Source organism: Callorhinus ursinus, unplaced genomic scaffold (genome assembly GCF_003265705.2).
Source record: "Callorhinus ursinus isolate GAN/ISIS: 27379988/994484 unplaced genomic scaffold, GSC_fseal_2.0 scaffold14, whole genome shotgun sequence".
In the NCBI taxonomy this organism is placed as follows: Eukaryota; Metazoa; Chordata; class Mammalia; order Carnivora; family Otariidae; genus Callorhinus; species Callorhinus ursinus.
In genome coordinates, this window is record NW_027397076.1 from 33581233 (window position 1) to 33597917 (window position 16685).

At 34.4% G+C, this 16685-nt stretch overlaps 1 protein-coding gene across 2 annotated transcripts in view; it reads left to right on the top strand.

Annotated features, from left to right (window-relative positions):
- Positions 1-16685, top strand: part of ZFC3H1 (zinc finger C3H1-type containing) — a 64873-nt gene that overhangs the window by 26694 nt on the left and 21494 nt on the right. For both annotated transcript variants that reach the window (XR_003210335.2, XM_025882697.2), the window contains exons 13-27: positions 1325-1499; positions 1751-1882; positions 2254-2796; positions 2882-2991; positions 4206-4337; positions 4444-4565; positions 5560-5661; positions 6157-6276; positions 7094-7277; positions 8823-9009; positions 10453-10641; positions 11257-11494; positions 13704-13809; positions 13894-14092; positions 14846-14940. Coding sequence is in view for 1 of the 2 variants with exons in the window: in XM_025882697.2 (XP_025738482.1) it covers positions 1325-1499; positions 1751-1882; positions 2254-2796; positions 2882-2991; positions 4206-4337; positions 4444-4565; positions 5560-5661; positions 6157-6276; positions 7094-7277; positions 8823-9009; positions 10453-10641; positions 11257-11494; positions 13704-13809; positions 13894-14092; positions 14846-14940 (2634 nt within the window). In the remaining variant the exon portion in view is untranslated. The remainder of the gene's footprint in view (positions 1-1324; positions 1500-1750; positions 1883-2253; positions 2797-2881; positions 2992-4205; positions 4338-4443; positions 4566-5559; positions 5662-6156; positions 6277-7093; positions 7278-8822; positions 9010-10452; positions 10642-11256; positions 11495-13703; positions 13810-13893; positions 14093-14845; positions 14941-16685) is intronic.

Genomic DNA, 16685 nt, shown 5'->3' on the forward strand with positions numbered 1-16685 from the left:
GCGCCTGGGTGGCTCAGTTGGTTAAGCGACTGCCTTTGGCTCAGGTCATGATCCTGGAGTCCCGGGATCAAGTCCCACATCGGGCTCCCTGCTTGGCGGGGAGTCTCCTCCCTCTGACCCGCTTCCCTCTCGTGCTTTCTATCTCTCATTCTCTCTCTCTCTGAAATAAATAAATAAAATTAAAAAAAATTTTTTTAAATAGTCTTTATAAATGTCTTCAGCATTTTATTATTTCTAAAGTATGCCATTGTTTTATGCACTAAGAAAGAAAACCTGCTGCTAGCCAAACTATATGATACACAGTAATGTTAAGACATTACTGATACTAAGATTTGAAAAATGTGCTTTATAAATGAAATGCTATGGTGACCGTGAATCTCCAGAATTATCAATAAGAAATGGTATGGTATATGTTTTAAAAGAGATTAAAATAAATTCATTTAGGTTCCATTTATTTAGTAGCTTCAATAAAAAATGAAAAGGTTTTAAAAAATTCTTTCTTTCTCTTCCCCATTCCATCACATATTCTGTCTTTATGATTCCTTCTAGATGTCAGTTGTTGTGACTGTTGAAATATGATAGCTTCTGGGAAAGAGCCTTCATTTTTTTTAACCATAATATTCAGTAGTTGAGAAAATGAAAATCTCTACCCATAAATTTATGTTTTTGTCCTGTTTTTATTCTCATTTCCAAACTTTACTTCTGTATATTGTTTAAAAATTTAGACTTCCTTTTCCCCTTGGCTTGACTTGCTTTAGATAAAATGAGTTAGAGTTTTGTAAGTGTGCTTGATTATGTTATCAGATGTTTATTTGTGTGTATATTAAGAGCATTATAAATGATGTTAAACATAGCAGTTTTCCATCCTGAGTCCTCATCTTTCAGGAGTCCTTATGGTCAGAGTCAGTCATATCTAGTAGTGGTTTTTCAACCGTAATTCACCTTACTCAGACTTAAATGATTTTTTAAGAAAACAGTCAGACCCATAGTTGCTTTTGCAAAATGTAATAATGTCTATTTGAATACCTGTATGATTAGTGAATATGAAAATAGTCATCCTTTTAAATTCTTATCTGTATGTTATCAGTATATGTATTTTTAAGATTATTTATTTGAGAGAGTGCACGCATGCAGTGGGGTAGAGGCAGAGGGAGAGAGGAAGAGAAAGTCTTAAGCAGACTTCCTGCTGAGCACAGAGTCCATCCACCCAGGCACCCTGTCAGTATATTTTGTAAAACAAGCTACTGCTTTGTAAATTTTTTATTCTGATGGTGTTAGTCTGCTAGTTTAGAAAAACATAAGAATTTTGTTGTTTCTCAATTAGGATTCTCTTGATGAAAGATGAATCTGTTTTAAAGAATCTCGTACAGCAAGAAGCTAAGAAGAAAGAATCTGTTCGAAATGCTGAAACAAAGATTACAAAACTTACAGAACAGCTTCAGGCAACAGAGAAAATTCTCAGTGTCAACAGAATGTTTTTAAAAAAGCTTCAGGAACAAGTAATGTTCTTTTTTTACATTAAGATATTGTAGTCTCATGTTTACTGCACATTTTTATGGTCCACATTTTTGTAAAACAAAACCATAAACCAAAGCCATCAAAATGTATAACCTTTGTACTGTTTTCCATTGTGACATAATATTGGAATATTTTTATTTTCAGGTGAATACCCTAAAGCTGCTGTGTTTAAGAAAGTATTTCCTCTCCTAAGGGTTACATTTACATTTCCAGAATTATCCTGTATTTTCAGATTCACAAAGTTCAACAACGTGTTACCATTAAGAAAGCTTTGACTCTAAAGTATGGGGAAGAGCTTGCTCGGGCAAAGGCAGTGGCTAGTAAAGAAATAGGAAAACGTAAACTGGAACAGGATCGCCTTGGAGTAAGTTGTTTGTAGGAATATTTTATTTTTGGAAAGGAGAAAGTTTTCATGATACTTTTGAGAGCAAGAGATGTATAAAACAACTCAAGTTTTTTCCTGCATATTCAGAAAGATTAAAGCTTTGTTTTTAAATGACATCCACAATTTTGGAAGCTTTATTTTATAGTTATTGTTTTGGCTTTGGCTTTTGTTTTTTATAGATTATAGATTAACTGGCATAACTGTTGGGGGCTTTTGTAAAACTATTTTATTCTCATCAGTGATTTAGTTTCATAATGTTGGCATTGTATTGTAGAGATAACATTTATCTTACCAAAAATTATTTCTGAAATCATAGTGATGTAAAATCTGTATATCATTTTTTCCCCCAGCCAAACAAAATGATGAGACTAGACAATTCTCCAATATCAAGTCCCAGGAAGCATTCAGCAGAACTGATTGCTATGGAAAAAAGACGATTACAAAAGCTAGAATATGAATATGCCCTGAAAATTCAGAAACTAAAAGAAGCCCGGGCCCTTAAAGCAAAGGAACAACTAAATATTGCTCCAGTTGTGGAAGAGGAACCCGAATTTTCTTTACCTCAACCATCACTTCATGATCTGACCCAAGATAAATTAAGTCTGGACACTGAGGAAAATGATGTTGATGATGAGATTTTGTCTGGTTCAAACAGAGAACGAAGAAGATCATTTTTAGAGTCTAATTCTTTTACTAAACCTAACCTTAAGCACACTGATACACCTAACAAAGAATGCATCAACAAACCTACTAAGAATACGGTGGAAAAACCAGAACTTTTCCTAGGGTTAAAAATCGGTGAATTACAAAAATTATATTCAAAAGCTGACAGCTTAAAACAGTTGATTTTGAAAACTACCACAGGCATTACAGAAAAGGCTTTGCATGGTCAGGTAACTGAACATTTCATATGCTTTATAAAATCTGGGATTCACCCTAGCCTTATTTGTTTTATGTAATTATTGTTTTCTTTTGCAGGAGATTTCTGTGGATGTGGATTTTGTGACAGCACAGAGTAAAACAACAGAAGTGAAGCCGTGTCCTTTTAAACCCTACCATAGTCCTCTTCTAGTTTTTAAGTCCTACAGGTATAAAAGAAAGATTCAATAAGCTTGAATTTCAGGACTGCTCCTTGATCGTAATGACAGTATAACCTTGGATATTTCATGATAATGAAAAAAAATAATTGTGTCATGGTGACTAAGAAATGAACTTGTCCTTTTAGGGAAAATAAAATTGTCTTGTCAGATTTGAACCATATCAGGAAGTAAGGTTTAGCTAATACTGGGTTTATTCTTACCAAATCCTAATTTCTGGTCACTGGGGGAATTGTGGAGAATTCTGGATTATGGTCTGTTAGGGATTTTAGGAAACATAATTTGAGTCAAATGAGAATTTTTAAGTTTTAATTTTTAAGTAATGCATTGGCCAGCTTTCATGAAATTGATTTAGACATTCTCAGATGATTAACTGTGGAGGTTGTCACTTCTGGAAGTTCTGAGACTGTTAAGTGGGTAGGATTTAATCATAAAATTGTAAAGCACCTATTAGGTAGTATAGGCTTTTCCCCTAGTTTTTTTTGTTGGCTGGTAACATGTGCAAGAAATACCAATGTTGGGGCACCTGGGTGGCTCGGTTGAGCGTCTGCCTTCAGCTCAGGTTGTGATCTCAGCGTCCTGGGATCGAGCCCCGCATCGGGCTCCCTGCTTGGCAGGAAGCCTGCTTCTCCGTCTCCTGTTGCTCCCCCTGCTTGTGCTCTTTCTCTCTGTCAAGTGAATAAGTAAAATCTTAAAAAGAAATACCAATGTTATATAACATTTTATTGTGTGATAAGAAAACACTACTTTCAAGGATTTTATTAAAGAGAGAAAGAGAGCACGAGGAGGGGGAGGGCAACGGGAGAGGGAGAGAATCTTAAGCAGACTCCCTACCGAGCAGGGAGCCTGCTGCAGGGCTCGATCCCACAACCGTGAGATCATGACCTAAGCTGAAATCAAGAGTCAAATGCTTAACCAACTGAGCCACCCAGGCACCCAGAAAACACTACTTTTAAAATACAGGGTTTTTTGTTGTTTTCTGTTTTAGATCTTTTGTGTTCTAGGTATAAAAAAGTTGTCCCTGTCATTGATAACTGTTTCTTTAGAGTTGATAATTATTTTTTTAGAGTTCATTTTGATTAAGTTTTTAGATAAATAGTAAGCTCAAGGCATAGAAATTCTAATTAAGAAAAATGAAAAATTTTGTAATTTTCTGGGGAATCTTTATGGTGCATAATGTGCCTGTCCACCTTTCTTCTCTTTAGATTTAGTCCATACTATCGAACCAAGGAAAAACTTCCCTTAAGCTCGGTATCATATAGTAATATGATAGAACCGGATCAGTGTTTCTGCCGTTTTGATTTAACAGGAACATGTAATGATGATGATTGTCAGTGGTGAGTAGTTTTTATTTGTGAATATTTTATAATCTAAAAGGCAGTCTTGGTTATTTAACTTTGGTATGTACATGATTATCTTTTCTGTGTTGTCATTTTATTTTAGGCAGCATACACAAGACTATACACTTAGCCGAAAACAGCTATTCCAGGACATTCTGTCATATAATCTGTCTCTGATTGGTTGTTCAGAGACAAGCACGGATGAAGAAATTGCTGCTGCAGCAGGTATTTAAAGACCTCTTATTGTTCTCCAGGTGAAAATTTGAATGTAGGCAATTAAAAATTTTTATGTTAAGTTGTTGATGTATTTAAGTAGTAGTAATAATTCAGTACCTTCCTTATGGCATTTTATCCACATTTGCTGTAATATAGTAGTCACTAGCCATATCTTGCTATTCAAATATAAATTAATTAAAATTTCTTCTTAGTTGCATTAGCCATATTTCAGGTGCTTGGTAGCTGCTTTTGAGCTCAATAGCTTATTAGTGGTAAGTGCTTACCAATAGGATAGTGCAGATATAAGACATTCCATCATTGTGGGAAGTTCTTTGGACAAAGCTCATCTAAATAGTTCAGTTTATTTAGAAGAATATTTTAACGTATTTGTATAGCAATTTTATTAATGATTTTTAAACAGACCCCTATTTTTATTTATTATTGTTTTAAAAAATAGAGAAGGATTGGAAATTAAGATGAATGTGGTTTCAAATTCTACAAAGAAATAAAAAGGACTTTATACACTTTGATATTATGGAAAGCATAGATTTCTGTGACATTGTGAGTAAATACTGTTAAAGTTTTCTCCAGATCTATTGCCAAATAATAAATCTTAAACTGCAAGTATTTTGGAAGTAAAGGAATTGGTGTGTATTAAATTTAGTGTTAACCATAACCCAGAGTGGTGGTAAAGTCACTGAATCTATGTGATCATTCTTAGTTTGGGACTTTAATTTTCACTTAACTTGTTTAGTTTGTTTCAGGAAATTTTTTTTTTTTTTTTTTTTTTTTGAGCCCAATTTGGGTGCATGATGTAAGATTTGCCATAGTAGGTAAGGTAATGGAGGCCTTGCCTTCTAGGAGGCATATGTGCTTATGACCAGTAACATACACTTCCTTTTAATTTTTAAATTACTCTTCGCTTTGTACTCTGTAGCCTTGTATCTGTAATCCGTGTTTTTTATGCTTTTTATAAATGAAGATAACATTCTTCTAATTACAGAAAAATATGTTGAGAAACTTTTTGGAGTAAATAAAGATCGAATGTCAATGGACCAGATGGCTGTTCTCCTTGTTAGCAATATCAACGAAAGTAAAGGCCATAGTGAGTATCTCTCTCCCTCTCTCTCTCTCACACACACACACACACAAACACACACACAAAAGGACATTGTAGTTTCTTTATGATAGCAAAGTTTCTGGCGTTATGTTCTCCAAGATATATACATATGTATATATGTATATATGTATGTAACATGCTGACAGGGTAGAATAAACATCTCTTTCTCTAGGGCAGAAAATATATATGTATGTCATTTCTGACTAACAGAATCATTTTAGCTCTTTTTGAGTATTGTTTGGGTAGCCTTTAAAACTATAAAAACTAGTTACAGGGGAGGGGGGTAGGGGAATGGGTTAGCCTGGTGATGGGTATTAAAGAGGGCACGTTCTGCGTGGAGCACTGGGTGTTATGCACAAACAATGAATCATGGAACACTACATCAAAAACTAATGATGTAATGTATGGTGATGAACATAACAATAAAAAATTTAAAAAAACTAGTTATATCAAATACTAATCTTCTCCTGTCTACTCTAGCACCTCCATTTACAACCTACAAAGATAAAAGAAAGTGGAAGCCAAAATTTTGGAGGAAACCTATTTCAGAGAATAGTTTCAGTAGTGATGAGGAACAGTCTACGGGACCAATTAAGTATGGTAAGAAGTAATTTTAGACCCTGAATCATTAAATTGTGGTGTTCTATCTTTGTCTAACACTTTACTAATTTTTTAGTGTATCTACTAGCTTGGGCTTTTGGGGTTTTTTTTGTTTTGTGTTTTTCTATTTTTTTTTTTTTTTTTTTTAAGAACAGTGATGCCTTTTGGCATTTAATGCTGTTCCTCATTGTGGAGGATTGCCCATTGCCTGGCTTGTGTCCTTGAGGGCAGGTGTAGTAGTTTATTTTGTTTTTGAGTCTGCTTTCTGACATGCAGTAGGCTCACAGAATGAATAAATAAATGAATGAACAAAGTAAATATGAATGAGTGCTGTATTGTCGAACACGTTATTGTAAGTTTGCATTATTTATTAAAGTTTGAATAATTTGTTTACTATTTGTGGATTAGATATCTAATAGATACATGCTCCCATGTGTTTATTTACATTAATGTAGTACTTTTTCTCTAAATGTAGGAGAATAAATAACTTTTTTCTTTTTTTTTTTTTTTTACCTATTTAGTGAATGTGAATTATTAAGTGATACTACTTACCTTTAAAGTAGAGAGACCATACTTCTGGTTTGCCCAGCAGAATCCTAGTTTATACCTGTTATCCTGGTGTAGTTTTTTAATAATGCTCCTTTCACTCTTAGAAGTGTCCTGGTTTGTAAATTATGTGACACTCTACCTTAAAGCTATGAACTGTGTATATTTTGAATCTTTAGATTTTAAAATATTTTAAAGATGAGGCCAATTGTTTTTTTTCTTGGTCTGTGGATAAGAGAAAGTATAAAGCTAATGATACTTCTTCTTCTAGCCTTCCAGCCAGAGAACCGAATAAATGTTCCAGCTTTAGATACAGTTGTCACTCCAGATGATGTCAGATACTTTACAAATGAGACTGATGACATTGCTAATTTAGAAGCAAGTGTGCTTGAAAATCCTTCTCATGTACAACTTTGGCTCAAGCTTGCGTACAAGTACTTGAATCAAAATGAGGGGTAGGTCCACTTCTAATCTTTGAGTCATCTGTTGCACATTTATGTTTTTATGTTTGAAGTTTGTTTCATCTATGGTAATCATGTTTCCATCATGGTATCAATGAAGCCTTTGTTTTTGACCAAAGCCAAAAGCACTTTATTGTTTAAAAGCTATTAGAAAAACTTTAAGATTAGTTCTTGGCTTGTGTGCGTGGCTCAGTGTGTGGGTAATAAATTAGCCCCAGTTTTTAACTCTAGTAGGCTTTTATTAGGATTAGTTAAAACAGTAAATTCTGAGTAGTATAAGGATTGATTATTGGTTTTTCTTTTTAAAAGGCAGGTAGTGATAGTATTTTTTTTTTTTTAAGATTTATTTATTCTTGGAGAGAGAGAGAGAGAGCGCGCGCATGTGTGTGAGCGCACCTGGGAGAGGAGCAGAGGGAGAGACAGAGAATCCCAGGCAGACTCTGAGCTGAGCACAGAGCCCCACACAGGGCTTGATCTCATGACCCCAAGATCACAACCTGAGCTGAAACCAGGAGTCAGCCACTCAACCGACTGTGCCACCCAGGCACCCCCAGTAGTGATAGTCTCTTAAAATAATGATAAAATCACAATAGAACAACTTATTAAATATTATGTTAATTTTTATTTAGAGATTTAAAGCTTGTGTAAGAACATTAAATTCTGATGAACTGACTTTTTTCTGTGGGTGGTGTTATATTACGTGTCTTCAAATAAGGTAAACAGTAATTTTTCTCACCTATTGCATTTTCTAACTCCTATTTTTTGATAGTATTAGCAGGAATAATCTTTTATTACTAGGAATAACCTTTTATTACTGTATTTAAAATGATTTAATCTTTTAAAAAAATCTTAACATCTGTCTTAAAACTTGGTATAAAGGCTTTTTTATCGTAAGGCAGCATTACAGAATGCTAATATATCACACATACCTGAATACAGTGCTTATTTAACTTGTCTTATGTGTCATTTCCATGTTAATGGGATAAGTTAACAGTGTTTTCTTTTCTGACTCATTTACTGAGTGAAGACCAAAAGAACTGTATTATTTTATGAATAGGATCATGAGAGACAATTATCTTCTTCAAGAGATAGCAAGCTTTTGACCGTTGAAAAGAACTGTTACATTGAAAGCTTTGATATTTTGTGCTGGCAGTAGCTGGCCTTGAGGAGGAATTGTTTAACTTTTCTCATTCCCAGACGAGTGTAACTCATAAAAGGTATTGCTGAATATGGACATACATAAAGTACATTTGAAGTTGATAATCTAGGGGTTTTATAACATTATGTTTTTATCTGGTGAATGCTCACTAAATATCAACTTAAAAAGGAATTGTTAGGTCTGTGGGAAATCAGGACCTTTTTTGGACTGATGTGACTCAAAATCCTAATCTACTTCTCTTTGTCATGGGTGATTCTAGCTTCTCAGTAGGTTCCAGTAGAAAATGGAACTTCAAAATGGACTCATTAGATCAGCCTGATTTAAGAGTATTTTGAAGCATTAAAAAAAAAAAGTTCTTGTTTCTTGTTTTAAACATGTAGGCTATGTTCAGAGTCCTTGGATTCTGCTTTAAATGTTCTGGCTCGAGCTTTGGAAAACAACAAAGACAATCCAGAAATTTGGTGCCATTACCTCAGATTGTTCTCAAAAAGAGGAACCAAGGAAGAAGTGCAGGAAATGTGTGAAACAGCTGTTGAATATGCTCCTGATTATCAAAGTTTTTGGACTGTGAGTAGAAAAGATAACATAGTTCTGTGTGTGTGTATGTGTATGTTTAAAATTCTTTGGATCATCTTAATTATTGGTATGTAGCTTAAGTTATATACTTTATCTGCACATAGATATAATAACTTTTCATTGTCCCGTAACCTCAAAACCACTCCTGGGTCAGGGTTAAATTTAGAATAAACGAGTAGAAAATATTTAGTGAAAAAGTAAATTTTCTTGTTGTTGTTAACTATTGGTAAGGAAAAAATATAAACATTCTAAAACATTTTACGCTTACCTACTCATAGGCAGTTTTAGTTTGGACAAAAGTTAAATGAATTTTTTTTTTTTTTTTTGCAAAGCACATGAAAAAAACTTTTTTTTAATTTCTTATGTTTATGTAACATTTTCATGAATGTCAAGAAGCATTTTGTTATTTTTATTATCTGTCCTCATTACTTAGGAAAATAATCTTAATCTATAATTCATACTAATATTGAACTTTGCCAAGATACAAAGATTTGGTGAAAGAATGGTTTCTTTTTATTTTCTGAGACAATGGGATGTTTCCTACCCATGCTTAAACTTAAAATTATAATTAATCCACTTGTAAAATAAATATTCATTAATATCTGAACTTTTGCTAGCTGAACTCAACAACCATAAGATTTAGCTTATCTGTTGCTGTCAGATCTGTCATTTACTTGCTAACTGAAATTCAGAACAGATAGATTTGTATAACATGGTATCCCTTGTTGAATGAACTTGCCACTCTCTTATTCTCCCAACTCAGGTACCGAAGTGAAAGATGCTTGATTTTTGACCTGGAGCCTTGTGCCAAAGTTAATGCTATTGATCATCATAAGACTTTATAGGGTATAATGTTTTTCCTTAAAGTAGTTTGGTCTTTAAAGGACCTCTTAATTTCTTAGGCCCTTTTGTTTTGCCACATATATCTAATATGAATGCTACTCTCAAAAATTGTATATGGTCATACGCTTAAGCAATGCAAATTGTACGTGACCATAAACCCGAACTTTCAAAAATCTACCGTGATCTTACTGCCATTTATCTGTTGATTCAAGGAAAGGAGAGATGAAATTGCTTCAGGGTTATTCTAAGAGTATACCTGTATTATTTTAGTTTTCATTTGAGTCCACTTTCCAACTTGTAGAAAGGGAAATATAGGATATAGTACTGGAAGATGGGTTATTTTTGTTTGTTTTTGTTGTTTTAAGTGAGCTCTGCACCCAACGTGGGGTTTGAACTCATGACCCCAAGATCAAGAGTCACATGCTGTACTGACTGAGCCAGCCAGGTGCCCCAGGAAGATGGGTTTATACGTATATTTATAATTATCCTTTTTGCAAAAATTGAAGATTTAATAAAATAATGAAATGTGGAAAATCGTAGCTTTACAGTTTATTTTTATGAAATATAATTATATGAAACCTTTTTGGGCAGTTTCTGCACCTAGAAAGCACCTTTGAAGAAAAGGATTACGTATGTGAAAGAATGGTGGAGTTTCTGATGGGAGCAGCTAAGCGGGAAGCATCAGATATTCTGTCCTTTCAGCTCTTAGAGGCTCTCTTGTTTAGAGTTCAGCTCCACATCTTTACTGGAAGATGCCAGAGTGCACTTGCAGTTTTACAGGTAAACAATTATTATAGCATTTAATTACACTTTATAGAGAGTTTTTTAAAGGTCTAAAATATTATAGGTTAGCATTTTTAATAAGAACACAGACTTTAGATTTGAATCCTTGTTTTGCCACTTAGTAAGTTGAATCAGTTTATGACTTTTTTCATTTGCTTAGTGGGGATAATGCGTTTTTAAGAGTGTTTGTGAGGTTCAAATGAAAATAATGTATGTTAAGTACCCACCAGAATAAACTTCAATATTTAGATGATAAGGGAAAAAAACTAATCCAAACTGAGAATCTCCTGTATGGGTTTGGTGGGTTTTTTTGTTTGTTTTACTGTTTTCTTTTTATCTTACTAGATTTTGAATGTCAGGACACTTAAAATGTACAAATAAGTTGAATCTTTTTTCATAAATTATAAACCTTAGCAGAGTAAAAATTAACGTGATACTGACATCTCAAGTTTTTTTCATTAAAAAAGTTGACTATCAATATTTTGACTTAGGTATTTAAGAACCACTCCAAAGAAATATGACATTTGGGTTCTTCTTTGCCTTTACATTTGAATCTTGTGAGGAATAGGAGTCATTATTTTTAAAAACAGATTATTTTTTTATTTTACCTAGAATGCTTTGAAATCAGCTAATAGTGGAATAGTAGCTGAGTACCTTAAAACAAGTGATCGATGTTTGGCATGGCTGGCCTACATACATCTTATTGAATTCAATGTTCTCCCTTCAAAATTTTATGATCCATCTAATGCCAATCCTTCAAGAATTGTTAACACAGAATCATTTGTAATGCCATGGCAAGCGGTTCAAGATGTAAAGACTAATCCTGACATGTTGTTAGCAGTTTTTGAAGGTAAGTATGTTTATAAGTTATTTAGAACATCCACTTTTCCCTTATTTTGAGTCTTCATAATTAATTGGAACAAATATGTATGTATATATTGCAAGTTGTTTCACACTTTATTATACAAATGCTTAGAAGATTAAGGATTGAAAAAAGATGATTAGGGATTGAATCACATAAGATAGACATTTGGCATATATGAAAGCCAGGAACTGTACTACATTACATAGTTTTTCTGATTATGGCAAAAGATATCAGCTAAATATGTAGATAATAGAGATTATGTAGGTTTAATGAGTTGATTGAAGTAGAGAACCAGGTAATTTTTTTAAAGCAGTCTGTCAAGGTGAAAGTTAAAAGATTATAACTTATCTCTTAAGAAATTGGAAAACAGTAAGGTATAAAGCCTATTTCCTCCTAGTAGGAAGTATATAGCTTAGTCAGAAGATAAAATCTATACATTTGATATATAGTCTAAATTCTGTGCTTACAGAAGAGACAAAGATCTGTGATTTATAAAATTACATTGTACAGGTCATAAACCCAAAGGAAAGAGATTATTGTAGGTTGGGATGATGAGGGAATTCTTCATAGAAGAATTAAGACTTGGAGCTGGACTTTGAATCTTGACTCTGATGTGACATAGTTGGCTTGCTCAAAGATGGGACCCTTGTCTTATCTCTATATTTCCCAAGGACTTACTCTGTCTGGCAGCATACTAAGTGCTTAGTAAATATTTATTGAATAAACCAGCAAAGAAAGGAAGGAAAAGAAGGATAATCCTGTTAGGGAAGCTAAGTAAACAAAAAGCAACATAGGAGTTGGTGCTATGGATTTGAAGGGCGATTAGGAGAAGGGAGAGTCCGTATCAAAGCGAGAGTTTATGCTGTAGAATAGTAGGAATTAAGCTTGATAAGTAGAATGATACCAGATTTTCAAGAACTTTGTAAGTGTGGTAGACTTGATGACAGTGGTTCTTGAAGAAAGGAAAAATGTGCTGAAGAGGAATGATCCCAAAGGTATGAAAACAACCAGAATCTGATGGCCAAAAGTGAATCACAAAAAAAAGTAACCTGGGAAAGAGGGAATATTTATTGGAGACATTTGAGATGTGGGGGACTGATTAAGTGTCAGGGAAGAAGAGAAGAAGTAGTCAGAATAATTTCAGGGTTTTGAGACTGGGAAAAAGAAAGTGTACGGATAGAAAACAGGTAAATTTGGGAAGACTGATTTTGGTAGTAGGAGTAGTATTTGTGAATGGTAGATAATTGGTCATTCAAGTGGAAGTGCTTGTTGGCAGAAGGAAATAAGTGAACTTAAGTGGACGATTATGGACAGAGAAATGATTTGAAAGTTATTAACATAGGAGTTACTATACTATAAAGTGCTTTATAGTTTTTAATGTGCTTTTGCAATAAATTATCCCATAGTTGAAGCAGTGAGATATTTTCTCTGAGGAAATGGAGATTTAAGAGAATAGCAGTAAGGAGTGAGAGAAGAGTCAATGAATGAGACCAAGGGGATATGTAAATAAGAACATTATCAAATGCTAATCAAATAAAACAAATGGAGAGATTGGCTTTTAGGTTTATTTAGATGATTTTTATAAGTGAACTTCAGAAGTGCAATTTCAGAATGAGATTCACTTTTAAACTCTGTAAATCTGGGAAATCTTGCTACCACTGAACAAGGAGGAAATGGTGACGACAGCTGTGCAAAGTGCAACAGTGACCCACTCTCTGAGATGCAGAGTGGGAACTCTACAAGGGGAAAAGAGTGTTTTGAAGGAGTAAAAGGATCTAGTTTAGGGGGAGACATTTAAATGGCTATAGAACAGAGAACGGGGCCTCTTGAATTGGGTCAAAGAAAGATGAAAAGAGAATTCATTCTCTGATTTTTTTTCCCCAAGATCAGTTTTAAGGCATTTAGGTAAATGCAGAGACACTTTCTAAGTGAAAATGTTGGTATGTGCGAGAGCTCATATAGAATGGTTTTATTACCAAGAATGTGAAGGTAAGAGATTGAGTTTTAGGGAGTTTGGAGATACCTGAAAATACCTCCTTTGGGTAATAAGCCAGGAAGGAGTTCAGTAAAGATGGTAAGATGATGGTCAAGCAAAAGGCTAGGCCAGCATGTTTCATTGGTGTCTCAGAGTTTAAATAACAGTCAAATAATTCATTTCATGTTTGATTTCTGTTACTGTGATCTTTTTGGATAGATGCGGTGAAAGCTTGCACAGATGAGAGCCTTACTGTTGAGGAAAGAGTAGAGGTCTGTGTTCCACTTTACACAAACATGATTGCTCTGCACCAGCTTCTAGAGAGGTAAAACTTAATTGACAAGCAGTTAACCTTGTGTTAAAAATTGATTTTTTTTCATGTGTTTAGACATATTTTTTTCTTATTAAGGTATGAGGCTGCAGTGGAGCTTTGTAAATGTTTATTGGAAACGTGTCCCATGAACTGCCAATTGTTGGAAGCCCTTGTTGCTTTATATTTGCAAACAAATCAGCATGACAAAGCCAGGGCAGTGTGGCTTACTGCATTTGAAAAAAATCCTCAGAATGCAGAGGTTTTTTATCATACATGCAAATTCTTCATCTTACAGGTAAAAAAAAGCCTCATAATTCTTAAATATTTTTTTGTGTTTCACGTTTCCTTATTCATTCTTTACGATGTTTCAGGCATCAATCTCTTTAGGAAGCGTTTCCTAGTATTTTTCCCTTTGCAAATTGTGTTAGGTATTCCTTCTCTCTTTGCTAAAAATACTCTGTGTGTAGTTCTATCATTGCACTTATGTTGCTTTGTAGTTTTGTTTCTAGCTGCTTTATATACTATACTAAGAACTTTATAAGGGCAAGGACCATGTCTTAATCAGATGTAGAGCCTCCAACACACCTAGCACCAGTGCTAAACATGCAGTAGAAGCTTATTAGACAGGGGCGCCTGGATGGCTCAGTCATAAAGCATCTGCCTTCAGCTCAGGTCATGGTCCCAGGGTCCTGGGAGCAAACCCCACATCAGGCTCCCTGCTCGGCAGGAAGCCTGCTTCTCCCTTTCCCACTTCCCCTGCTTGTGTTCCCTCTCTCGCTGTGTCTTTCTCTGTCAAATAAATAAAATCTTAAAAAACAAAAAAAAGCTTATTAAGACAGTTGGTGGATGTGGTATATTGGGTGTTAAGCTGTTTAATGGTTGGTTGGATTTAATTGGCGATCAGAATATAGAGTTATCTCTACCCCCATCTAGTCAAGAAACTTAATCATATCAATAGGGGGTGATTAAGGGCTTTTTCCTCCCTTGAAAGATTTAATTAAACATTGTAAGTGTAATGTGTATGCTTCCTCTCTTCTTTTTGAAATAGAATCAAGGAGATAATCTTCTTCCATTTTTGCGGAAATTTATTGCATCCTTCTTTAAACCTGGGTTTGAGAAGTATAGTAACTTGGATCTATTTCGGTAAGTTTGTTGAACTCTTGATTTTATAGAAGAAAGGGACAATATAGTTTAGTAGAAAGATTACAGATTTTTTTGTGGGTTGATTACATTTTAGACTGATGTAAAAAAAAATACTTGAACGCTCTTACAGAACTATTATGAGGGCAGTAGAACTGAATAAAAACAGAAAAGATGTAATATGCTTTGCATTCTTTGGATTAAATACACTAAGAAAGGAAGGCTTATATTAACATCATGGTGACTCATTCTGCTTTTAATTCATTGTTATTGTTAATTTTAGCACTTAATACCATAGCAGTGAATTATCTGAGACAATCTCAAGGGAGTTTTGAAAAAATGAATTTTAATTTATTTGATTGGTGATCTCAAATGGATGTAATACACCTTTTACTTTTTTTAAGTCTAAAGAGATCCCACTCTAGCCTCTGAAATACGGAGTGAGAAGTTTTTGAGCAGTCTTTTCTCAAGCATCATTTTCTCAGTAACTTATGGAAAGCTCTTTATTTATTGCCTTTGCTTGCTTGGTTGTGAGTTCTTACTCTAACAAGAGAACAACAATTAAGAGGCCACAGGACATCGTAAAGAATTATTTGGGGGGAAGGTTTTTCTTCCCTTCTTTCTCCCCATCTGTCTGTAGGCATCAGCAAACTTTTTCACTTAAGGGCCAGATAGTAAATCTTTTAGGCTTGCAAGCCATATAGTCTACCACTACTCATCACCTATGCTGTTCTAGGAAGAAAGTAGGCAGAGACAACGTATAAATGAATGAGCATGGCTATATTCTAATAAAACCTTATTTACAAAAATAGGCATAGCCTGCTGATTCCAAGTAAAACAGCATCAAAAGGAAAATACTTTATCATCACATACTTTATTTTATGTTAGGAAGAACTGAGAGAAGGAAGGCCCTGAGGCACCTGGGTGGCTCAGTCAGTTAAGTGTCTGCCTTTGGTTGAGGTTCTCAGGATCAAGCCCCACATCAGGTTCCCTGCTCAGTGGACTGCCTGCCTCTCCCTCTCCCTCTGCTCCTCCCCCAGCTTGTGCTTGTTTTCTCTCTCTCTCTCTCTCTCTCTCTCTCTCTCTCGCTTGCTCGTTCTCTCAAATAAGTAAAATATTTTCTAAAAAATTAAAAAGGAAGGCCTAAACTGAGTATCTCCTAAAAATTTTTATTGTAGAAAATAGTACATATAACATTTTGGTTTTATATAGGCAAGTCTAATGCTTAGAAATATTTTTCTTTATTTAGGTGCTCCCTCTGCCTACCCCACAGTGTAGCAGTGTTCTATAAAAACATATTTTTAAAAAGTAGCTCAATGTTTTGTTAATTTGGTGATCCATCTACCCTAGAATATTTTGTGAACATTCCAGTTTTAGTTGAGATTTGGCAAAAGTTGATGTCACTATTCTTTCCTAGACTTGAGTCTTTATGTCTGTCCTTTCTGATAGCCAGTTTATTGACATGGTGATTTTAGTACTGTTTCTGAAATTCTTTCTGCTGTTACATCTAGATTAGTACCTTACAGTTAATTATAAAAGAATAATTTAAAATACAAATTAATGGAGAATTCAACTATTTTATAAGAAACTTAGAGATTGTTCAGCTTCCCCATGCTGACTTTGTCCCTGTTTAAATTAGAGTGCTTTAATGTCTCAAACTTAGGCACAGGACAGATCCAAAGCTCACCTTTTTACAGACTTGCTGGTTCTGATCTTCCCTTGGGCATGGAGGTAATTGGTTTAGCTTA